This window comes from Urocampus carinirostris, chromosome 3, assembly GCF_059441175.1.
Source record: "Urocampus carinirostris isolate Australia breed hairy pipefish chromosome 3, RoL_Ucar_1.0, whole genome shotgun sequence".
Taxonomy (NCBI): Eukaryota; Metazoa; Chordata; class Actinopteri; order Syngnathiformes; family Syngnathidae; genus Urocampus; species Urocampus carinirostris.
In genome coordinates, this window is record NC_142351.1 from 33723834 (window position 1) to 33750573 (window position 26740).

General features: G+C 39.3%; 1 protein-coding gene across 11 annotated transcripts in view; it reads left to right on the plus strand.

Moving 5' to 3' along the window:
• Positions 1-26740, plus strand: part of agrn (agrin) — a 390673-nt gene that overhangs the window by 281099 nt on the left and 82834 nt on the right. For 9 of the 11 annotated variants that reach the window (XM_088331544.1, XM_088331545.1, XM_088331547.1 and 6 more), the window contains 5 exons: positions 1563-1727; positions 4004-4147; positions 7881-8005; positions 8114-8219; positions 20905-21303. In XM_088331544.1, the coding sequence (XP_088187670.1) occupies positions 1563-1727; positions 4004-4147; positions 7881-8005; positions 8114-8219; positions 20905-21303 (939 nt within the window). The remainder of the gene's footprint in view (positions 1-1562; positions 1728-4003; positions 4148-7880; positions 8006-8113; positions 8220-20904; positions 21304-26740) is intronic. The other 2 variants (XM_088331552.1, XM_088331553.1) reach the window with 1 other exon arrangement.

Here is a 26740-nt window from a genome sequence, read left to right on the forward strand (position 1 = left end):
AAGCCACATAACAAGCTTTAACCCAAAACACAAGTTTTACCAAGAAGCTCTAGTAAAGAATATAGAGCAATTTGACTGGTTGAGCAGTAAGAATGGGCGGAGCTATACATAGCGGGCAAATGTTATTTCCTTTGCCCAGCGCTGTCTGCACTAAAGGTAATGACATTGTTATCCTCAATTGCAGTATTTTGTGACATTTTTACAAAATGACTTTGCTTGCACTTTGTTTTAAAACCATTAATTAGGGCAGATATTGAAATATATATTATTTCAAAGATTTTAACATCATCTAACAGCACACAGTGAAATAAAATGCGCTGAAGACTAATACTTTGTCCGGAGAGCAGGTTTGGCAGTTCTGTTGTGTTTTGTCTTAAAATATATTGTGTTGCTCGCTCCCTAAAAAAATGTGTGAGTATATATATATATATATATATATATATATATATATATATATATATATATATATATATATATATATATATATATATATATATATATATATATATATATATATATATATATATATATATGTATGTATGTATGTATGTATGTATGTATGTATGTATGTGTGTATATATATATATATATATATATATAGATATATATATATATATATATAGATATATCTATCTATATATATATATATATATATAGACAATACGGGTTACTTATACATACTTATATAAACCTGAAGCAACTTACAAACAAATTCAATAAAATATATTGTCAACCATGTTACTCTTTACACTATATAATTCCTACAGCCATTGTTCTCTGGCTTATTTGTACCCAGAATATTTTCTAATAAAAACCTCAATAGAATAGCTCATCTCCAGCTCTTATTATGACCGACCCCTCGTCTCATAAAGGAAAAAGTTGTTCTTCGTCATTAGTTAGTTAGTTAGTCAGTCAGTTAGTTAGTTAGTTAGTTAGTTAGTTAGTTAGTTAGTTAGTTAGTTAGTTAGTTAATTAGTTTTGAACAGCTTTTGCAGCCAGTAAAAATTTAATTCTGTGGATAGTATTGTGATATTCAGCCTAATATGGCATGTTAACTTCCAGTCAGCATTTGAACCCATAGTTACAACATGAGAAAGTGACTTAAAATTCCACACACTGTTAAACATATTACCCTAAGTGGATAACCAAATCATCTTAATATCACTTTATCATCGAAAAAGATTAGTACCTATAAAATATAACATTATTTTTTTTCACTCTTGTAACATTTGGAACCACTTCTGCCATGTGACCTATTCACCGCAACTGTTAAAAGCAATGCTGTGCATAAGATCTTTTAATTTTTAAAACGAGGCACTAAGTCCCTTTTGGAAAATCTCAATTTGGGTGTAGAGTGTGGCTGTAAAACACAATTTGAAATACGGATGTAGACGGATTTAGTCGAGATTTAGCTCTTTCTTTACACCATCTATTTGTGAAGCACTGATCCTTACTAAACCCATAAAGTCCCCTTTTTTCCCTTTCATTGTAGGACGAGTACCTGAAATAAACAACATATTGTTGAGGCATTTATTTTGTCCTTGTTGCTGTGATGTCCTCAGGCACCTGCCAATGTAATGGCTACGGATCCTACAAAGGTACATGTGACCCGACCACCGGCCAGTGCTCTTGTAAGCCGGGTGTTGGCGGGCAGAAATGTGACCGTTGTGAGCCCGGCTTCTGGAACTTCCGCGGAATTGTGACGGAGAACATGAGTGGCTGCACACGTAAGTCTTGTTTTTTATGAGGGGGGATCAGACATATTTGATTAAGTCGACTGATTGCTAATAAGCAATATAAGTTTTTTATTATTTCTTGAATTTTATTTTTTTAGTTTAGTCTTTCTTAACAACTTTGTTTTTAAATCATTAAAATGTTGTTAAATTATCGTTTTTATTCATTTATAGCGTGCATTTTTTCACATGAAAAATAACTTTAAGTTTGTGTGCACGTTATACACGGTCGTATATGACCATATTTGTGAAATGATTGATCACTCAAAAATATTGCTGGTCACAATCGCAAAACTAACTAGAAAAGGCATTATATTTTACCACATTATCACTCGATGTTTAACCGGCATCGATATGAATGGAGAATGAAGGAAACAGTGAGTCGTCCTGAAAGATAGAAATAAACGCAAAAAAAAAACACATGGGGAAAACAACTCTGGGGTATCTGATGATAAATCATACTTTAAAGTATATTTAAAAATTTATTGTAAGTTTGATGTTGTCAATAAATGATTCAAATCTTAAACACACATATTTGTCCCTTTCAATGCTTAGTCTGACCTGAGATAAAGTGAAACAGTATTTTATACAGATTAGGGATTCGCGTTTTACACTTGTGCACGTTATACTCAAATGAAGACAGTATACAGCAAAACTGCTGCAGCAATTCTTTCCGCCTGTGATGTGAGACTAAGAAAATATTCTCTCTTTAACTTAATGCACAAGGTACACCTCACTTTTCATGGTAACAAACTTCCACTCATAACTCATTTTGCTGTACAGTGTGCGCTGCATTAAATGAGATACTCTTACTGCTTCAAGAGGGATTGCTCGTAAGACGACTGATGAATTTGAAATTAACATAACTAATGAATGCCACACCATGGATGAGTTTCAAGTTAAGCAGACATTCAAAGGAGTAAAGACATAATTAGATTTTCATAATTGCAAGGAGTACAGCGGAGACCAAACCTCTAAGAAATTCCAACCTGTTTTAAAGGCTCTCTCCTGAGAACTTTTTTTAAAATTCGATGTCCTGTTACAAAGATTTGCCCGAAAGGCTGTGGGTATCATAGGAAAAGCTACATGATTGGCCGATAATGACAAAGATGTCAACAGTTCATAATTGTCAAAACAACAAACAACAGTGCAGGTTAAGAGCCAAAATATGGGGCGGCAGTGGCTCAGGAGGTAGAGTGCTCGTCTTGGGATCAAGAGATCGCAGTTCGAATCCCGGCTCCTCCGTGTTACATGTCGAAGTGTCCTTGGGTAAGACACTGAACCCCTAATACCCCTAATAAGCAGGTTAGTGCCTCACATGGCTGCACGGCCGGTATTGAGATTTTTACCAGCTCGGTAAAGATGGTAGGGCGCCCGCTCCGAGACCGGGAGGTCGCTGGTTCAAGCCTCGGCCGAGTCATACCTAAGCCTTACAACATTGGTACTCATTGCCTCACTGCTTGGCGCTCGGCATTAAGGGTTGGAATTGGGGGGTTTGGTCACCTAATGACTCCTAACAAGCAGTTGGGTCTAAAATGGCTGCGCCCTGTTTGGCTGCGGCTGCATCGGCTCGCTATAGTTTAACTGTACGGGTCAGGTGTATCGACATTTCGTTCTGTGTACATGGTTACAAAGAATGACAATAAAAGTAAATTCTTCTTCATTCTTCTAAAAATTGCGATCTGGCATCATCTGCAGTCTTTTTTTGCACATGTCCAACGTTAAAAACAGAATAAACAGTTCAAACCTTTTTTTATATAGCTTAATAAAACACAGATTTTTAAATAGTGCCTGGACCTTTTTTTCTAATATAATACAGAGAAAATGGTACCTAAAATGTCATATTACATTTAGATCTGTACTCTCAAACAAGAAAGTATACTGTCACAAATCACCTCTTTATGTATTCTTCGATCAGCATCTATTTGTATTCAAGTTGTCTGCCTCATCTCCTTGTTTCCTGCAACCAAAGTTCAGACGCTCCCATAACTGCACTGCATTTCAACAAGCTAAGCTCCCTTAACAAGAATTGCCCCCAGCAAGCATTGCAGAGGGAATTATGCCAATACTACATCCCTAAAGACAAAGAAAAACACACATCATTGATTCCTACAACACAACTGGATTATTCTTGTTCCTTGTGGATGTCTTACTTTGTTTTTTTCTTGGACATGTGTCTTCTTCTGTGGCCCCTAGGAATGTAGATTTACAGGACAGGTCCAGTCCTCACCGTTAATCGATCATTTTCTTCTGTCCTTGTCCTCGGGCAGCGTGCAACTGTGATGCCAGCGGCTCTGTGCGAGATGACTGTGAGCAGATGTCGGGTCTGTGCTCTTGTAAGGCCGGAGTGAAGGGCATGAAGTGTAATGTATGCCCAGATGGAAGCAAGATGGGCATGAACGGCTGTGATAAAGGTAAGGAAAAACACCACTCGCAAAATCTAACAGTAAAAGCAAATAAGAACCGAAAGCTACAGTATTTATTTCAAGCAGTTACATTCCTTGTGACACAGGTAAATATAAATTAAATAATGACAGAGTGCCTGTAAGGGAGTGGTACGAGGAAAACCTATTCAATCCCACCCCTTACCTCATACCGCAAATTTCCTGCAACCCCCATTAGGCTAACATTCACAGCCGGTGCAAAACAAGCTGTACAGTTCAAAATCCACTTGAGACAACAAATAAATGTCTTGCAACAAAGAAAATATCCGTTTTGGTGAATGTGGCTTTGGCCCGGAGGAATTGATGTCATCAGGTGGTTATCAAGATGATCAAGTATTTCGGCCCTGAACCACAACACCCTCCCATTGGCGGGCCAGCAGTGGTGGCCCCATCACTCCTCCTTCCAGCAAAGCTCCTTCCTCAAGCTCCATAACCAGCAAGAGGCTCTTTCTCCTGCCTCCCCCATTCTGCGAGGTGCTATTTTCCTTTCCCTCTATGTTACTCCCATGGCTGGGAGCATCCTCCACACTGGTGGGACTGTCAGTTCTATGAGGATGATCTTTGCCTCTTCTGACCACATTACCACATGTGGCCTTTGGGTCGTCTGGACGACCGAATGAAATTCCAGTCTTCCCCTCAGGTCTACCTTCATTTCTCATGATGTGGCCTTCTGTAGTAGGTTGTTACTTGTTGTAATGGTGGTTGATGGCTTTTGTCCTTCTCGAACAAATTTGATAGATGGCATTGTTTTCTCATGTGTCGTTTCTTGCTTCGTTCCTGCTCCAAGGTGTAAGCACAGGACATGAGCACCTTTATCGTGGCACCACCATGGTGCTTTTTTTTCCACAAAGCCTGCAAAATGGGCTCTCCCAATGTAATCTTTCTCTTGGTCCATGCTACCTGGGACGCAAGATCCACTGCTTCCACCCTCATGGATCATGGCTCTTTGGTACTTGGTTCCTGCCTTCGTCCATTGCTGGTAGTGGGAAGTCCCAAGGCCCTGTCTTCCTGTGAATGGTGTATCAATGATGTCGCCTATCTTCAGCATACTTTCAGCAGTGGTAAAGGAATTCAATACCACCACTGGCAAAAAGGACAAACAAACAATTTGATTGCAGTAATATATCAATAATGTAAAAAACAGCATGGCAGGAGAACAGACATACATTACAGAGCACACTGAGACTTGCAGTGCATACTGTGACCAGACCGACTGTTTGTAGAGTAGTTTAAACCTGTAAATATTTTTGCATTGTTTAAGTTGTAACTTCAAACTGTTCCATGGTTTCAAATCACACAGAGATACACCATGCCTTTTTGCATTGTTCATATTTTCAGTATTTTTAGGTATTTTAAATTCTTCATAGCCTCTGAAATTATGAGCCATTTCTTAAATTTCAAACATGTTCGGTACATTTAGTAGCAACTAATAACTTGATGATCACAAGGATATAGCAATGGTAGAATAACTGACATCATCATAGAGGCATAACATCGAGAAAAAAAATTGGTTAGATTGACAAACACCTTGTCTTCCATGCAATGAACTCTATTTAGTCATGAGATTGACCAATAATTAAACCTAGGTGAAGCCACAATTCGAATGCTCCACTTCTAAAATATATTTAAAGTAAGCCATTTGTTTGTTACTGCATAAGGACTATTGATTCCCCAGATGAATAATGAAAGCAGGCTGAGTTTAAGCAGGTTGATAGAAAGGTTAGCTCCGGTTGGGGAGGGGCGAGTAGTTCCTTGATTAAGATGCTCTATCAGCTATTGGCTGGAAGTCAAGGCTTAATCAAGCCAGCAGCCGGGCCCGCTTGTGGTGCTCCCCTCCCTGCTCACCATGTCAGATGAAAAGACAAGGCACTGGGAGGCGAAGTTGCACGGAAGCAAGAACCAAGGACGGGGGGTACTTTAAGCTACTGTGATGTAGCAATGATGCAAAGGCATTTTACTTCTGGTCTGGTGGGTGCACGCCAGGCTCCCTAAGCGCGTGCAGAAAGAACTTTCAAACCTGCTGAAGTATCGAATAATGCATACCTAATGGTAACATGAAAGAGTCTATCTAGTAAATTGCAGAGAAGAGTATGTTTTCACAATATAACAATTTTTGGAACCACTGTGGGAGCTTGGAAGAAATAGTGTTCTACAGGAGAACATACGTTTTAATGGATTTATAATGCACAGATAACATGTCCTATCAATAATGCAGAATTCTTCTATTTGTGTGTTTATAAAAACACTCTTCAGAAGCCTTTGTCACTGTTAACCAAGCAAGCACCAGGTGTATTTTGGATGTTGGATTTTGGGCTGAACCTTGTCTGTTTCTTTAAAGGGACATTGTGTATTATTTAGCAACCCCTAGTGGTACAAACAATGTCCATTTTGTCTCAGAGCCAGATGTACTCATAAAAAGAGCCATATATGTCTCACAAGCCATAGGTCAACAACCCCTGAACTAGAAGAAGACGTTTCTTTTTCACTTTCACTTTTAATCCAATACGGACATTTTATGGAATACACAAAGGGGAAGTAATTTCAAATTCTTACCAACTAGTTTTTGTTGGGTGGGATCGTGATATGACAATAGGTTATATATTTATTAAGTAAACCTTGTTGGCCTGGAGAGGGATGGGAGCCGCTAGGCTGTACTTGCGCAAGGCACACCACAGGAAATAGTGCCCCTACGACCCTAGTGGTTAAGGGAAATACAATGAAATGATCTGCATTTATATAGCGCTTTTCAAGTCAATGACTTCCCAAAGCGCTTTACATTGTGCTTCACATTTCCCAATAGCGGCCGTGATCTGTGCAGCCATGTAAGGCGCTAACCTACTTATTGGGGGTATTGGGGGTTCAGTGTCTTACCCAAGGACACTTCGGCATGTAACACGGACAAGCCGGTATTCGAACTGGGATCCCTTAATCCTAAAACGGTCGATCGACCTCCTGAGCTACTGCCGCCCGCAATAAATCCTCATTTCTCAATCTATAGAAAAAGCCCTGTTTTTAGGACCAATAATTTGTTCAACAAAAAAGTACTGTTTATTGTACCTGTGAACATGTCTTTATTTATTCATTTACCAATATCTACTCTCTTAGGGACTGTAATCCAGTCAGAATCCAGAATACATTTGTTCAGTGTAAACTTTAGTACACACTCAAAATATGGAGAGAAGAAATCAATGGAGTTTGAGAGAGAGTGAAAGAAGCCTTCAGATAGGAGAATTACATTCCCCATTTCCGATGCCCTCTCCTGGGTCTCCTTTTTAATTAAATCTCCAAGGTTACAAAGACAGATCAGCCTTTAGGGTTGTAGAAATCAGAGAACAACAACATTATTGGCCGATAGCGACAATGATGTAATAGTCAAAACAACAAACAACTGTGTGCAATAATAGTAATAGTCAACATATGGCATCATATGAAATCTCATTTACATTTGTCATGTATTAAAAACAGAATAAACTTATCAACAATTTACTATTAAAATTCACAAAGCAGCGAGACTGAAGGGTGAACCACGTTTTAACAAAGAATCATTGTGTATTGATATGTTATTTTCTCTATTTGAGATTTTTGAGGACTGCAAAGTTCAGTGCATGATTTTTCATGTAAACATTACGTATCTAAAACTGTGTATTTTGCCACTTGTCCTGCAGCCATATATAAAAATAATATTGCTTTATTTTCCTTTCAGGTCCAGAGGCCCCCAATTCATGTGACGAGCTGGTTTGTAATCATGGAGCGTCTTGCATTGAAGTGAACGGTCAGGCCCATTGTGAGTGCCCTTCACCCGACTGTGACGAGCAGAACAAAACTAAGGTATGTCTGCTTGGATGTGTCAAAAAACAATGATACCTTAAAAGAGAGGGATAACTAGTGCGGGTCAACTGGGAATAAAGTGAAGTTTCCATGTTTTCTGTGGCGCAGGTGTGCGGTTCTGATGGGGTGACATATGCGGACCAGTGCCAGCTGAGGACGATTGCCTGCAGGCAGGACAAGGATGTCACAGTGCAACACTTTGGACAATGCACAGGTGAGCTCCAATAAGACACCATTGCATCACCCACAGCCTCAGTCGCCTTACCACAATCTTTTTACCTCAACCACACATTGAAATTGCCCAAAAACAGAATTTGAAATCAAGTACCGCATTTCCTGCATTATATGTCTCTTCGGGGTATGAGTCACACAGGCCATAAAATGCATAATTAAGAAGGGAAAAACATATAAGTGGCACCTGGAGTTTAAATCACATTTTAATATGGAAATGTATTTGACAAAATCCAACACCAAAAACATAAATGTCACCAAGGCAACCTAAAATTAAATGTAAAATAAAGAACAACAGGCCAAATAATTGTACAATATACTAACATTACATGATTGACATGCCTATTGATGGAGGTAATTATGCTTAAGCAACTATCATTGTTCACTCCAAATAACTAATTCCAATGGAATCTTGGGTGTGTCACTTTTACCGGTAAACAATTGCCTAACTCTGGAGGCAGACGATGCGCTGCTTCCTCCTCCTCTTATTACATCACTTACGTCAGAGTCATCGTCACCTCTAAACAGTCTGATGATGACCTAAAATTTAATGCCGACTGTTGGTGTTCTAGAGGTTAATTGTCGGCACTCTCACTGCCACAACTCGGCTTCAATTGCCGTTTCATACATGATGCATAACCTTGGTCAGCGATGTTATTCGATCGATTAATCATTGCACAAATATGGTAGTATACTGTAAAACTTTGTGTGGTAATGCTCACGTATTAATACTGTATGCATTTCAAATCTCATTCACCGTATTTTGTTGTGTATAAGGCCAATTTGAGTTTTTTAAGTGCTGCCCTGACCCCTAAGGCTCCCCTTTTTATCAAACTTTCAAGTGTACAAAAACAGACCAGCCGTAAGAGGTGTGGGAATCAAAGAGCAGCAACATGATTGGCCGATAGCAACATGATGTCAAAACAACGAACAATAGAGCGCAATAGCAATCACAATAAGGAACTGGCATCCTATGAAATCTCATTTGCATTTGTCCAATATAAAAACAAGATAAACTTATGAACTACTAATTACCTATTTTTAAAATTAATAATATTTCACACCAACAAGATTAGCCTACGGTAGCATTTAGCATTTACTTGCTAGCCATTATCATCAAATATAAACCCAAATGGGTGATGTTTATCTCATTTATATTAAGATGGACAGTTGAAATACGGCAATCTAAGCTCTAGTTTGGCCGTAGTCAAACGTACCGGACTAAGTTATGACAAAAAACGTTTACTGATGGACCAACAAGACCCATACGCACTAGAGAAAAGCATGACTTTGCTGACTTTTTTTTTCTCCGACTGCTAATTTAGAGTGCCTACGTGTTCTGTAAAAGGCAGAGCTATTTTGGCCAGGATGCCTAAGCACACTGTGTGGGTCGTTGTGTTTAGGAAAGACAAACAAGAGCCAAGGTCATGACTTCCGTGTCTGGAAATGTCACAGTGACCGCTGGTTTTGGCCTCATTACCAAGGTATGAAAGTGTTGCAGTGAAAAAGAGGAGGGCCACCTGTGTGATTCTGGATGTCAGCCACCGCCAGATGTCTTGCACCCTTTGACAGGTGACCAAGTCCTAGCCAAACTATTTTGTCTTCCATTTTACGAGCCAATGAGTTTATATTTGAATTCAAAGGACGTTGGGTGAAGCAAAAATATGCTGGGAATGGGTAATCAGGCCACACTCATCTCTGATGTGTCATTATCAATAATAGGCTGCCAAAAAGTATCTTTTTTTTTTCCATGCTTCTATTGCCTGGAACTTGAGAGGCGGGTGTGTAATCCCCTGCCTAGTGTTGCTGCACATGCAAGGTAGGCCAGAAGACGCCTCGGAGCAGATTTTTTATTCTTCCTGACTCCTTCAATGTAGCCCTGTGGGAAGGAAAAGTCAGGCGCCCTGACGAAGGATCTTTTCATTCTTTTCCCCCGGATGCAGTTGCTTAGCGGGAAGCATCTCCGCCGCTACCGTAGGCTCCAGGGGTTCGATCTGAAGCTCATTTCACGTATGGCTGGGTGCAAATTAGCATTAGCTTTGCCTCCTTCCCCTTGCTGTGCTCCAGCCCTCTTCAATCCACCCTGCTGTGCACATGCAGAGTTTTGCAAATGCTTTGCGTCTTGCATATGTCACTGATGTAACATTGAGGGCATATGATTTGAGTGAGTATTGAGGTGAGGTGGAGGCTCTATGATCAGAAAGAATATGTTCCCAAAATGTTCTTGTGGGACATATTACAAGCTTCCACCATCATAAAATATTCACTATTAAGTGATTATTAGTAGTTTTGAATTCTATCCGACCAAAGCTAAAAGAGGGATATCTCTTTTTCTCTTTTCACTATGTGTTAACAACACCTAACTGAGTTTAAAGAGCCCTTATATTTTTTTCACCAAGCCAATCTGCTTTAATCTTTCTTTTAGTAAAGCTGTTCGTGTCGCAAAACACATTATGGAGGAGGATCGGGGAAGTGCATCTAAAAAGTACATGTACATAATGAACAAGCTGACAAAGGCTGCAGTCGTGACATTAAGCCAGGAGATGGCAGCAGGTAGTTTAAAAGTTTCATATTTTGCGCAGCTCCTTTAACATATTTCTCAGTCTATAAGTCACTCTGGAGAAGCACTAGGCAAAAATAAAATAAACTAGGTTTTAAAAGATATGTGCATAAGTCACACTAGAGTACAAATTACATATTTAGCAGATTTTTATGATATGGTTGGATTTATTGGATGTTTTTTTAAAGACACTGCCTTTCAGTGCACCAAATGACATTGGCAATGCTAGCTTTTAATTTTGAACAATAATTTTCAGAATTTATTAAGACACTAATTTTCACCTAGTAGTACACATGTCAAAATAATAATAATAAACCATTATCTGAAAAAAAAACACTTTTCACTTCATTTTTGGGGTTTAAAAAAATCCTTTGTTGTATTATTGTATAATTATATACAATTGTTTTATTTTATTCTTTGATTTAATGATGATTATAATTATAAGAATAATAACCATAATTAAAATTGTTATTATTGTTGTTGGTAACAAGAATTAATATGCCACTGTTGTATTCTGATGCATTCCTTTGGTTACAATAATATATAGTGTCGGAAGCAAAGCAAGAGCATACACCCGAAACGTCTCTTTGTTAAAGACTTCATCAGTCATCCAAAATCTATTTTGGAGTTCTCTGTGAAAGTTGTTAAAAGAACAGTGTGTATTATTTTGTGCCTCCTAGTGGTAGAAAAACTTTAACAAAAAAAAAAACCATTAATTTAATATAAATGTGCATTGTTTAAATTACTCATTGGTTGAAAACTTTATATTTATCTTACATAACATGATCCTCACCTGGAGGAAGCTGACATGATTGTCCCCCATGTTGCTGCTACGAGTACCCAAAAACTTGCAAAAAGCCAGAAAACAATGAAAGTAAAAATGATGCAGTTTGGTCACTTTGAGTCTTCGTAGTTTGTAATCTTGTTTGTGCTTTTAAGCACTCGGTTTCAGTTGCATGACACAATGTAGTGACAACTAATGGTCAATTAATACACACTATCTCTTTAAATGGTAAGGGTGGTATTGAGACGAATATATGATGGAGCGTTTTTTTTTTTACAAATTGTGAAAAATACGACTTAGCGGCAGTGAGCCATCCTCCCCCTATTAAGGAGTGGCTTGTACTTGGCCATAATATGGCCTCCTCCCATATGGTGTCATCACCTGTTAGTTAACAGCAAATCGGCAAGTAATGCTAGCATATGGCATTGTCAGCCTGTGCACGACACAGGCTTCTGTTGCATATACCAGGTTGCGTTCAAAGCTTTTTTTTCCCTCTCTGTTCGATCCATCATTCTTCCTCCCATTGTATGCTTTGCCATTCTCTCTCCAACTGCTGCCTTTGTGAACATGTTTACTCTGTCACTCTGTCACCCCTTCTTCCTATGGCCACTGTCTTTTCCCTTCACTTTTCACCTCACAACTATTCGCGGCTGACAGCCAAACAATTTTAATAACTGTGTTTCAACCATAAATACATGGTTGGAGACAAACCATTAAAACAATGATTTCTCTTTCTCCTTGACTGGTGATATTTCTTTTTAGGGATGCAAATGAGGTGTTAAATCTGATTGACCCGAAAAAAATACTGAGCTGTATGTTCTTGAACATTATGCTCAATAAAATATGTACCCAATTCAGGGGACATGTTTCAGTTCAGCCATTTAGTCAATGACCTTGGTAAAACACAGAAATATAACAGAAGACTGAGTAGTGACTCACCATCAATTTGAATCAGTGACCCCCTTCCCATGCAGTTCATTTCTGGGTGACAAAGGCAATTTATAAAATCTATTTCACAAAGTTGGCAATATGACAGCATCTTTGTACACATAATGGCTTCATGTCGGGGACCATTACTTTCTACCTAAATGCAAAGTAACCGATGTATATATATATCAATGTAACATTGTATATTTAATTTGTGTCTGTAATATACATTGCTTGGTTTTTAAGAGATTTTGCTGCCCAGTTCTGTCTTAGTAAATGTCTGTTACTGCTAAAAAAGACATTTTTTAATTCCCAGAATGAATCCCATCTTGTTATAACACATATTGCCAAAACATTTTGGCCTGCTCATTTTAGTATTTGTCGCCATTTCGGGGCCTTTCTGGATTGCAAGTCTGTCAATTAGTCCTGTTTATCTATTATTATTTCAAGAAAAAAAGGACATCACCTGATTGAGATTTCAATCGCTGGCTTTGATACAATTACCGGTTCTCACCACAAAGGATCAATAGACCTATGTAAATATAGGGTTGATCAAACTCCCAAAAGTATAAACCAAGAAATTTGATTTTTAGAACCAAAAATTGTCATTGGACTTGCTATTTTTCATCATAAATATCTATCTCATGCTTAGCAACACATTGTTTTCCATTCTGCATCGCATCCCACATTTATACTAACTGTGAATTGATCCATTTTGAAAATGCTGCAAAAGACACCTTTTTCTCTCGCAAAATTACAGAAATTGCCCCTATAACTTTCGCCCAAAAGATAGGACATCCAAAGTGTTTCTCTGGAAATGTGATATAATTTAAGATTAACCCTACTACTTCTTTTGATTTAGGAATAAGGTTTGTAAAATAAATGCCATTTTAAGAGTCAGTTACGCTCAGGCTTCCAATAAGCAAACATAACGGCTGGCCTACAAGTATGACTGCAATATGTTATAGCGTCTGCCTAAATACCAATCACAATAAAAAATATTAATATATATTTGTATGTCATTTTGCTATTTCTTTAGTCAACTGGTCGGGAACAATTTTTGTACCGCTGACCAGTTTAATGACAATATTCCCAGGGCCTGGTTCACTAATTGGCATTAGTAATAACAACAATAAAATTTATTATAGAAACAATAATAATAATAAGCCTAAATCCAGGCTGTTTTTACTACACTAATAGGGATCTAGATGACATGGGAAAATGTATTCAATGTGATCCCCTCATCACACGGTGCCATATTGCACAATGTTATAATGGAACATTACGAGAATGATTCAGCCAAAACAATGTTGTATAATGATTGACACGTGCGCCTTCAAGATAAAAAAAGACCAGAAAACATGGTACCATAAGTAAAAAATACTATGATACGGAAATTAAATCTCATGCGTTTTCCTGTCTTTAATGGCACTGCTGCAACCCAGGTTTAAGTCCCGTTCCAGCCAATGTTGAGCGAATGTTATCAGGGGTATTTGACGACTGCTCACCCATTCCTCAAGTATGACAATTATCCTCTGTAAAACAGCAAAAACTTTGAGATTGTTCCCAAGGTAGAAATTCCGTGTATGCACGAATAAATATGTTAATAGCAAAGAGCAAGGGCAACTTTTTATTCTTTCCTTGCATCCCAGTACCAGATTCAGATTCAGACTCAGATCTACTTTATTGTCATTCTAGTACACGTGTATTCAGAACGAAATGTCGATACATCTGACCCGCACAGTTTCCTTGAATGTACAGATATAAATAAAATGTTGTATTGAGTTGGAGTATTGAGTACTAATAATATACTAATAATTATGGCTATGTATAGTATTTTACAGTAGCGCAAATAGTGCAAGAGGAGCAGCTAACCAGATGTGCAAAAAGGGCAGTCAGGTAAACAGTAACAATAACACTGTAACAATAACGCTGTAAGTACAATAGTGCAGAGAAACAGATGTGCAAGGAGTGGCTAGCTATAAAGAACTGCCAGTAGTGCAAAAAGTCAAACAAAACCAACAGATGTACAGATTAGCAGCAGTTAGATTTACTATGTGTTTGATTTACCATTTAACAGTCTAATGGCCAGGGGGACAAGACTATTGTGGAACCTGGTGGTCCTGCACCGCACACTGCAGTACCTCTTCCCAGAGGCTAGCAGAGTGAACAGTCATGATGGGGGTGAGAGGGGTCTGTGATAATGTTCTTAGCTTGGGATAGGCAGCGATTCTGGCCAATGTCCTGAATGGAAGGGAGAGATGTCCCGATGATTTTCTCTGCTGTCTTCGTCACCCTCCTCACACTACCCCAGTCGGAAGCGCTGCAGCCTCCACACCACACAGAGATACAGATACAGATACAGCTGGTCAGGATACCGAACCACTGCTTTAGTTCATTGTCTGCTGTAAGTCAAACATCTCTCTGGATAAATACAGGGTTGATACAGGTGCTAAAACCCTTGAAAATGCTTGAATTTTAATATTGTGTTTTCTAGGATTGAATAGTTTTAGAATTTTGGGTGAAATGTGTGTTAAAGCTTGAAATTGTTTCTCAACAAGTCGCAGACACTAGTCTCCATTGGCTTCGCTATGCCATTGCATTTCTTCTTCCCTTTAATTAAAGACGACCGACATTAGTTTTAACGGCGTTGTCTTATAAAACCTCATTGCCCCCTGCCGGACAGCTGCAAGCTGCACCTAAACAGGCCACTATGAAATGCGTATTAGTGCAAGGGTTATGTATCAATTATGGACATTTGTTAAGGGCCATGCGAAAAAAGGTAACAATTCACTGTGGTAAATAGTCATTTTTACCCAACACCTATATGAAGAGTGATTTGTCTTGAAAACCAATATATTTACAAATAGCTCATAACTAAAAATCATACAGCTTGTTGAGTGCACACCCAAGATTAAAATTGCATATGCAGATCACAAATTTAATCGTGGTTCTGTAAACAACATGCTTCACACCGGATTTCTTGTTTTAACAGTACTTAAAAATGCTTGAATATGGCCATAAAAAATGTAAACCCTGTAAAAATAGTTCTTCTCTTTCACTGTTTCTAAATCTAATCTCACAGTTTTCCATAAGGAAGTTTGTCTCCGTTCGCAGTGTTTGTGGGACTTCCTCTGCCTTTTTGGACATCTCATACCTTCCCCTCGGTCATTATCTGTACATCCATCTGGCTACCAGACACTAAGCCTGCTCGCAGAGTGACAGGTGTTGCCGAGGGAGACAGGAGTGCATACCGGTAGAGCGTCTACGATACAATCTGGACTTTTTTTTGCGATCTACTTCAAATCCGTCCCCATTCAAAAATGTTCCGAGCTCGAAGCTGACAGTCCTCCAATGGTCCTCAGCCTTCCCAGTGATGTCGCGTTTCACACCTTGGCAAACAACTGTCAGTCATGGGGGTGATAATAGCAGTGTGATTAGGTGCTACACTTGATGTTTAGCAAATCCGAATGAGGAGGGGGTTTGTCACCTATATGCAATTGTTCCCAAGGGCAGGAAGGGAGGAAGCAAAGAAAGCCTGTATGTCTTGGCATATTCACTTAAGTAGCCTCTCCTTATTTAACGCTACTCACTTTTCTTCAGGGGGGTCTTCATGTCCTATTTATCGTTCTTTCATCTCACACAGCGATGTCCTTTTTTCCCCCCTTATGGGTAATGATGGTCTCTCTGCAGCGAGGCTCCCTCCCCTCTATTTTGTGAGTGATTCTTTGCCGAGCGAGTGCTTGTTTGCTGCTCATGTGTTTGTGGTGGCGTTGTCAAAGTTGGCGCCGACAAGCAGAGCGCTGCTTTTGAAGCCCAGAGTTAATGCAGCTTTTTTTCCCACGTCCTATTTCTATCAATCATGCATTACCAGCGGCACTGGCTGTTGGTGATTAAAGCTTTATACTTGCAAGGCGTCATGTGAATATGGATGGAAAATTCAAAGGCATTGGCACGGCGTACATGCAGTAAGCAAACATGAATACTTAGTATGCGAAAAGACCCGTAACCATGCATTAATTGGCACGCCTTGTTTCAAGCCTCACGGTGCGTATTGCACCGGTATTTGTCATTATACTTGTAGTATTGGTAGTCAAAGACATAAAAGAGTGAATAAAATGAGTTACTAAAAGCCTTTTTGCATGAAAACTGAAGACAAAAAACAATTGTGAACATGTCTATTCCACGCTTTCTTGTATATATCACAATAAAGTCATACTTTATGTAGTACAGTATCACTGCTAGCTATGAATTTTTATTTCAAACATGTATTACACAGCAAAAAACACGATCAAAAATTTAAAAAATATAGAAAAAGGAACAAAAATAAATCCTATTCTTATATATATGTTCAAAAAAGGGAGTTGTTAGAAATAAACCTTTAATGTTGATTCAACAGGAATGCCCCCAGGCCCTTATATGATTTGATCTGTCTTGCCGTAAATTTATGAGTACCGTATTTTCCAGAATATAAATAAAAAAAAATTTCACAGTTTGGCCGGGCGTGCGACTTATATATGTTTTTTCCTTCTTAATTATGCATTTTTTGGATGGTGCGACTTAAAGTCCAGAAATTACAGTATGTCAAAAAAAAGCGAGTCCCTAGGCCATTTTTATCAAAACGTATAATTTTTCAAACAAATGCAACCAAATTTTCTCCGCAGCTGGTAGAGGCTCGTGTTTAGTTAGTATAGTGTGGTGAGTTGGTTCAGGTGTAAAAATGTATTTACTGAACTGATGAAATAAACCAGTTAGCACATCCAATGCCAAACAGGAAAATCTGTTTGCCCATTGTCTGTGAATAAATGAGTATAAAAAAAGATCCCTTGTTATCTGTGATTATAATATGTTGGGTAGGTTACCAATATAGGGTGAATTACAAAGCATAATACTGATAAAATAAAGCTAAAACTTTGGGGTTGACGTTCTTTTACTGATCCGGTCCGCTTGAGAACAGAGACTCTGTATCTTGCCCCTGAGCATAACTGAGTTTGACATCCCTGATCAACTTATTACTCTTTGAGCGAGCAGTCAGTCGTTAACTTGAATAAAAGATGCCTACTTCTCTCAACAGTAAAATATGCATCAACTTATTTTATCTGGTTTAACTCTTTTTATATATTCTGAACCCCAATACAACTGATGTTATTTCGACATGTACAGTGGCTTGTGAAACTATTTGGCCTCCTTGAACTTTGTGACCTTTTGCCACATTTCAGAATTCAAACATAAACATATAAAACTGTAATTTCTTGTGAAGCATCAACAATAAGTGGGACACAATCATGAAATGGAACACACTGTATTGGATATTTTAAACTTTAAAAAAAAATTAAAAACACTTGGGGTATGTCTCTATCATTTTTGCACATCAAGAAACTGATATTTTGGCCCATTCCTCCTTGCAAAACACCTCGAGCTCAGTGAGGTTGGATGGAAAGCGTTAGTGAACAGCAGTTTTCAGTTCTTTCCACAGATTCTCAATTGGATTGAGGTCTGGACTTTGACTTGCCCATTCCAACACATTGATATGTTTTTTGGTGAACAATTCCATTGTAGGTTTTTCTTTATGTTATGGATTATTGTCTTGTTGGAAGTCAAATCTCCGTCCCAGACTCAGGTCTTTTGCAGACTCCATCAGGTTTTCTCCCAGAATGGTCCTGTATTTGGCTCCATCCATCTTCCTATCAATTTCAACCATCTTCCCTGTCCCCGCTGAAGAGAAGCCGGCCCAAACCATGATGCTGCCACAACCATGTTTGACTGTGGGGTTTGGTGTGTTGAGGTTGATGAGCTGTGCTGCTTTACGCCAAACATAAGGTCTTGCATTGTTGCCAAAAAGTTCGATTTAGGTCTCATCTGGCCAGAGAACCTTCTTCCACATGTTTGGTGTGTCTCACTGGTAGCTTGTGCCAAACTTTAAACGACACTTTTTATGGATATCTTCCTTCCTGCCACCCTTTCATAAAGGCCAGATTTGTGCAGTATACGACTGATTGCTGTCCTATAGACAGGTTCTCCCACCTCAGCTGTAGACCTCTGCAGTTCATCCAGGGTGATCATGAGCCTCTTGGCTGCATCCCTGATCAGTTTTCTCCTTGTATGAGCTGAAAGTTTAGGGGGACGGCCTGATCTTTGTAGATTTGCAGTGGTCTGATACTCCTTCCATTTTAATATTATCGCTTGCACAGTGCTCCTTGGGATGTTCAAAGCTTGGGAAATCGTTTTGTATCCAAATCCAGCTTTAAACTTCTCCACAACAGTATCTCGGACCTGCCTGGTGTGTTCCTCGTTTTTCATGGTGCTCTCTGCGCTTTAAAAAGACCTCTGAGACTATCACAGTGTAGTTGCAATCATACAGAGACTTGATTACACACCGGTGGATTCCATTTATCAGTGTTAGTCATTTAGATCAACATTGAATCATTCAGAAATCCTCACTGAACTTCTGGACAGAGTTTGCTGCACTGAAAATAAAGGGGCTGAATAATTTTGCACACCCACTTTTTCGTTTTTTATTTGTTAAAAAAGTTTAAAATATCCAATAAAGTTTGTTCCACTTCATGATTGTGTCCCACTTAGTGTTGATGCTTTACACAAATTACAGTTTTATATCTTGATGTTCGAAGTCTGATCTGTGGCAGAAGATCACAAAGTTCAAGGGGGCCAAATTGTTTCGCAAGCCACTGTATAATTTCACACATTATTGGAAGTCGTCATTTAGAGATGTAAGAGATGTTTGTTTGTTTTAGAGATTTTATTATAATTCATGTCGGATGTCACAGTAAATTGTCTTATTTTGGTTGATTTATTCAAGGTTAGCCTAAGGGGGTGTCAAATAGCTTAATGAATCTTGGTACTAGTTGTTGTACGCCAGTGTTGGTAACAGATATTTTCCTATATAGGATCCATCACTTTCCTCGCAGCGATCAGGGTTCTATTCCAGTTATATCAATTGTCATGCAATTGTGATCAGTGATTTATTCCGACTGATCGATCAATGAACAAATATGTTACTTGTTATTTTTTTTGCAACCCTAGCTCTTACCGTAGTTATAATTATATGCGCCTTATAGTCAGGTGCCCTTATGTTAAAAAAACCCAAAAGACTATTTTCTGGGGTGTGTCACATAATCCGGTGTACCTTATGGTGCAAAAAATACGTAATAAAATTGCACGGATGTTTAATGTGATCTTGCATTTTCTTTAATTTGCTTGGATCAGGTAATGTTCAATTTATTCAGATACCACATACAACCAGATTTAAACAATCGTATTTTACTTTCCACTCTATATATACAGATGTTGATTTTGTAATTTTGGTATTGCAATTTTGATTTAAATTTGAATCAATTAGTTGTTCGGTTCACGGTTCAAGAATCCCTTAACTGCCTGGGTCGTTGAGGTTCCACTTTGTGTTCTGTGTTTCGGTCAAGTACAGCTCGGCGTCACCCACATTTCTCCAGGGGGTGGTGTTTCACCCCCCACATTAAAAGATAGTACTGTTTCCCATCATTACCAATGGCAGGAGAAGCCCTCTGATCTGATTCAGATACAGTACCTTCATCATCTGGTTTCTGTTGTTTTTCTGTGTAAAGTGCCATTCCGCTCTTCAGAGATGAGCCGAACCTCGCCCCAGTGATGTTGTAGCATGCTTTGCTCCCAAAGACTACAGTTACACATGCGACAATACTGACCATGGATCCCTTGACCGCCGGGGTTGTTGGGACACCACTTCGTGTATTGTGTCTTGGGCAAGTACAGCCTGGTGGTGCCCATACCTCTCAAAGCCGTTTTTTTGTGATAGGGGTTTGCTTATCCACATGAAACAGAAAGTAATGATTTCCATAGTTACTGTAGCAGGAGAAGCCTCCTGATCTTACTCAGATACAGCGCCTTCATCATCTGGTCACCGTTGTTTTTCAGTGTAACGCATCATTCCACTTTTCAGAGGACCTCAACTTTGTCAGGAAGCGAAGTGTGACATTACTGACGTTAGATCCAAAAGCATCATTAAACACTGGGGGAAAACAATTGTTCTGAAATTTTGAGTAGCACATCGCGCAATACGCATTGAATCACTAGTGGTTTTCATTATTTTGTCGAAAAACCAACCTGGGGCAATGAAAATCCATCCTTTGCTTTTGTGACATATTAAATGTTCTTTGTTTGTTGAATGACTTTGTTTTTTGTATTGTTTATATTTATTCAGATTATTTATGTATGTTTAAAGGTCACAGTGCTAATCATCAATTAAATTTCACAATGTTGATTTTGTTTCTTTTGATATGAATTTTGATATAAGTTTTGATAACAATAACTGTCACAAGTTTCAAACATTTCCATCTTGGCTCAATCATTCATCCATTCCTTGCCTCCTGCACTTCCCTTCACCAGAAACCATCACCGAGCCGGCAGAGCGACCCACTTCAACCCCCTTCGCCGCCACAACCATCACAACGCCAGCCCCCTTAAATCATAACCGGGTTTGGGCCATCCCGCCTCCGCCACCGGGCGAGACTGCTGAGACCACGGCGCAGCCCGGTGCCGCAGCGCCCACACCCACCCTCACCCACCACAGTGCGCAAAAAAACCACCACCACCACCACTCCATCCACATGCGACCGCGGTCAACGCCCGCTGGTAGACACGGTTCCTCGGCCGCTTCAAATTCTTTCGAGGGTTCGGGCAGCGGGGAGCCAAGTGGAGATGACCAAGCTGAGGAAGAGGAGGAGCGAGAAGAGGAAGCAGGTAGCGGCGTCCCGACGGAGGCCAGTGGGGCGGACGAGTCTTATGGTAAATCTTTGCTTTCATTATCATGCCCATAATGCTTTCACTGCTTTGCATTATTGTCAATGTCAACCTAATATTTAATGTCATACCATAACATATTCATGCCCTCAAATACTTTAACCAGGCAGAATGCTGCATTATAATTACTGTATTAAACCTGACTATAAGGCACCCCCAAAAAGCCCGTATTGGCCAGAAATTTGAACATGTACCTTATAATCCATGCGCCTTATATGTGGACAAAAGTTCGTCACCGTACTCAAGCAAGTATTGATCAATCAATAATTCATCGCCAACCACAATTGCATCATATGTTGGCAATGGGAATCAACCAGGATAGTAATGGTAGGAGCACCAAATAGTAACAGCAAATTAAAAAGAATGGTTGTTCACAATTGCATAACATTGAACACAATGAACATCAAACCCAGATTCTGGTGGGGGGAACACTGGATCCTATCCGCTAGACCACTAGTGATACGGATGACACATGAAAAGGCATCAGGTCTTATCTCATTATCACACTTTTTTAGTCATGGTACAACATATATTAGAGCAGTGATTTTCAACCACTGTGTCGCTGCACACTAGTGTGCGTCAGGTGTGCCGTGAAAAATTATCCAATGTCACTTTTTAAAATTCAAAATTTTATAAAACATTTATTAATCATTTTCTGCAAATATTATGTCATTGTCAAGTGTCTGTGCTGGGGGTATTATAAATGATATTGGTAATTTGGTTAGTGGTGAGCCGCAAAATTTTTCCAATGTAAAAAAAACGTTTCCTGGCTCAAAAGGGTTGAAAAACACTGTTAGAGGATGACTGAATTATTTCTCACAATGCCATTCTTTTCATTCAGTTCAGAATGACTGAACTACTTCCAACAATGGCCTTATTTTCATTCGGTTCAGAATCTCATGCGCTTCGTAATGACTTTGAGAGTCAGCTGTACCACGGACTAGTTTAATGTCTGACAATATTCTCCCTGCCCAATAATAATATCATCAATTCGGTACAATGACTAAATACAGTGTGATAATAAGGAAATAACTTATGCTTTTTCATGTGCCATCTATATCCCTAGTGGTCTAGTGGATAAGGTCCGGTGCTCTCCACGCCGCAATCTAGGTTTGATTCCTGTTGCATGAAAGTATTATGCAATTGTATGCAATTTTGATAAATCATATACCCTTTGCTACTTTGTGCTTGGTTATCGCTGGTTCACTTATTTGTGGGAAAAAAAATATTTAATTGAAAATAGGAAATAAACAAATAAAAAAAATGCTTCCCACACCATTGAGGGACATTTTGGACAGCCATGATTCAAGCCGATATGCCATTCAATTAAAAAAATAAATATTTATAGAAAAATGATTGGAGGTAAGACCTTGGGCCCGTGCACTCTTATCATTATTCTGAAGTAACAGTAGGTTGACACACTTTGGTGCTGCACTACAGGACTGCACTTGATCTGAGGGACTGAGCCCGAAGAAAACCCGAAGCTGCACTTTGGCGCCACGTGTACCAGAGCCAAATCGAGCACTTCAGTGCCCAAGCGTGCACTTCGGTGCCAAAGTACATGCAGTGCCAAAGTACGCGCGGCTCACAAGTATGTGCAGCGCCGAACTTTGCTTGCTGCCGAAGTTCAGCTTCTGGTTTACTACGTGCTTAGTACCTCAAATTAAGTTAAACAGTCGGACTCGGGACGGGTCTGGCTGGAATTTTAGGCTCACTCTCACCTCTACAACAAATGCTTCCCGCAACAACACTGCACCGCTCTCGTGTGATCGCTCGCTGTGTTTGTTTGCCGGCTCGACTGTGGGAGTAGTTGGTGCTGGTGCAATCAAGATTCATGCCTATCGGGCAGCCCCTTTGACTAGAGATATTTGATGCTGATTCACATCATAGCGTCTTTCATACTGAATTGTGAACAGGCACCTGCTCTACCGTACTTCTGCATCTCCCAGAGAAGAATGTCTATCGCGCTTTCACCATGCCACCGATGCAATGCCTCGCTCTCCCTCTGGCTCGCTTTCTCTCTTTCTGCCAGTTGGCAGGGCTTGGGCTTTTATCAAATTGCACCCCCCCAAAAGAAAAAATAGACTTGTATAAATTAGTGCTGGTTTTCAATTTGTGGCACTATTTGCAAATTTTCACTTTTTGCGGGTGGTTTTGGTCCCCATTAACCACGAAAACTATGTGAGCTCTTTTCCGACTCATCAATCAAGGAACTTTTTTATTATTGTAACCCTAGCCTAGACTGTAATTTTATTACACTATTACATTGAATTTTACACTCCGGTGTGCCTTATAGTGCCGAAAAGATTTTTTTTTTTTTATGTATTTGAATCAATGAATCAATCAATAATCCAAAAAGGAAAGCAAAATGTGAGGTTTAGCTGAAAATTACGATTTGTCTTTTATTTTCAAGTTGGCACTATGAAGGAATGTAAACACAGAATATTTCTCATTATGTGTGTGTTCTCTGTATTATAGTGATTAGAATTTGCACTATTATTCTAGAGCCAAATAAGAAGGTCAAAGTAATATAGTAAATGCTCATAAATTATTTTCGCTATTAGGAATGAATGGGAGAATCATCACAACAGCAATATATATATTTTATTGAATTATTCTTACCTTTTTTGTAGTATTGAGATGTTGGAAACAGCCATTAAAATAAAATCTAAGGGGAAGGGATTTGAGGAATTCTTACTTGCCTATCCCAACAACATTGCCAGTTTAAAAAACTACAGATTTTCATATTCACCTGTATTATTTAAATACAAAACTGCAGTGTGTAAGAATATCCAGAAGAAGGGCATTTTTACTATTGTGATAAGTCATTATCCCTTTTTTTAAGACCATCAATGTGTGTTTGAAAGTGAGAGCATTAATTGTTGTTTTGGTGGCCAAAATATGTCCTATACTTGTTAGATGTACAGCTCCAGTTGGTGTCTTCGTTGTTGTAGCTGATGTTTCATCATGCTCCAAACAATTTGTTTGGGTTAAAAGTGTGACCCTGAACTTTGTAGGGAGATTGGTACTTTCATGTTAGAGATGGAACTGTGGATTCCACAGACCACATCAGTCTTATTAATGCAAATTTAATGTTTCTAATGCAGTGCCGCTCGAGGGATTAAAGGTGACAGGGATAAGTGTCATGTGCAGAGATTTGTGCATACTCTTTGGTTATAAGACTTAAGATAATGTAATCACTGAATAGTAAACTGAAGAAGGAATGGTTTGACTAGTTTTTAAGTGGTTAGCCTCCCCCACTCTTACTAACCCTAAAAACTGAGCTTTTCTGGATTTTCAGTTTTTCAAGCAATGTTCTTTTTTCATACTTTTGGGAATGTGTTACATGCATTATTGTCAAAATCAACTTTTAAATTTCAAATAAACTACATTAAGTAGTTCTAAAATGTGACTGATTGATCTAAGTCATATATGTATTTACCTCTTAATATTTTGAGGCCCCGCTGTTGAGAAGCAAATATGCGTCCGTACGATGTCACCAGTCAACACAAGGATACTGCTGGAAGTGTAAATTTCCCTACGGGGATGAATAGAGTATCTATCTATCTATCTATCTATCTATCTATCTATCTATCTATCTATCTATCTATCTATCTATCTATCTATCTATCTATCTATCTATCTATCTATCTATCTATCTATCTATCTATCTATCTATCTATCTATCTATCTATCTATCTATCTATCTATCTATGTAATGCCTCATCCCATGGGAAAGCTTAAAACTTTGGGATTCAAAATTTGCATTTAAAAATTACTCATTCCAGAAACACCACAATCAGTCTGAAACAAGATACCCGAAAACCATAAATCCGACATAAATCACCAGAAACATTGTCTTGCAGCCATGACGTTGAATACAGCAACTATGGCTCCCTTCTATCCACAAGAGTCTAGTGGATCTCACTGTGTAAAATATTTACTCCAAAATACACGATAGTGCCTAGAGATGAAAAAGAAAAATCTGCCAAAAAGCAGCTCTGCATCGGTGGATGTTCCTTGTTTCTAGGCATCTGTTTAGCCCCATACTTCCCGTTTACAAATAAACAAGACTAGGGAACTATTTTCTATAGGTCGTTGGCCTCTGAACTTGTGATTGACATCGAATTGCTTTGTTCCCCGGACCAGAGCCTGCATTAGCCTAAGATTTTACACGGTTGAGGGGTTAAAGAACACTTAAGCATGACTGTAGTGAACTTACCTTCCTAATGGGATATTTTGCATCCCCAGTGTCAGCATTAGTCATTTTGTCTTTGAAACATATTAAATTTGTTTGTTTTTTCTGATATCGGTCTACCAGAAAGCGATGACATTCATCAGCAAGTGACGCTGCTATTGCCATTACAACAGATTTTCCAAACTCAAACATAAAGCTATAAAAATTTCTTGACACATCCATCCATCCATCCATTATCTGCACCGCTTATCCTCAGTAGGGTCACGGGGGTGCTGGCGCCTATCCCAGCTTTCTTTGAGCAGTGGGCAGGGGACACCTTGAACTGGTTGCCAGCCAGTCGCAGGGCACACAGGGACAGACAACTCACTATGGACAATTTGGACCGGCCAATTAACCTGACATGCATGTTTTTGGAATGTCAGAGGAAACTGGAGTGCCCGGAGGAAACCCACGCAAGCACGGGGAGAACATTCAAAATCCGCACAGAAGGTTGGATCTCATGACCTCAGAACTGTGCCGCACACGCGCTAACCACTGTGCCGCCGTGCTGCCCTTTTCTTGACACAGCACTTTGTAATTAAAAAAACTAGATATTGTTGACATTATTCGGGTGTGCTTAATGTTGTGGCCTTTGGTTTTACCGTATATCTCAATTTCAGTAAGAAGGCAATCTGCATGGTTCATTGTACAAGCTGACATCCCTCCAATGCTCAAACAGCTTGCAAAAGAATACATTCTGAGCTTTGCTCAGATGAAAGCGTTGGCCCGTAACAGAGTCTCTTTGCAACCTGAATGGAGAGGATGATACCACTGTGCGGATTCGAGGTGTCGGTCCGGGCTGCCTTCAATCACATGACGAGTCGACCCAAATCTTTTCACACATGCCCCGTTGCCTTCGGATGACAGCATCGTCCCATCAGGTCCTCTCTTGTTTTCCCTCCATCGAGCCTTCTGGGTTTGTTGGCTGGCAACAAACATAGAGGGTGGTTGAGACAGCGTGACCCACGTTGTGGTCTTCTTCTTTCTCCTACTCGCCTGCCAGCTTTTAGATTTACTCTTCTGTCAGAGGCAAACCAATGATCACTGACGCAAGAAGCTCGTAGTCTGTCTACCGAGGAAACCTTCTGTCTTGCGCCTCCATGTAAATGAAAGTGTATCTATCTAGCCTGACTGTTTCTTTTTACATTTTATACAAAAGCTTTGAGTGTCTTTTGAAGAGCAGAC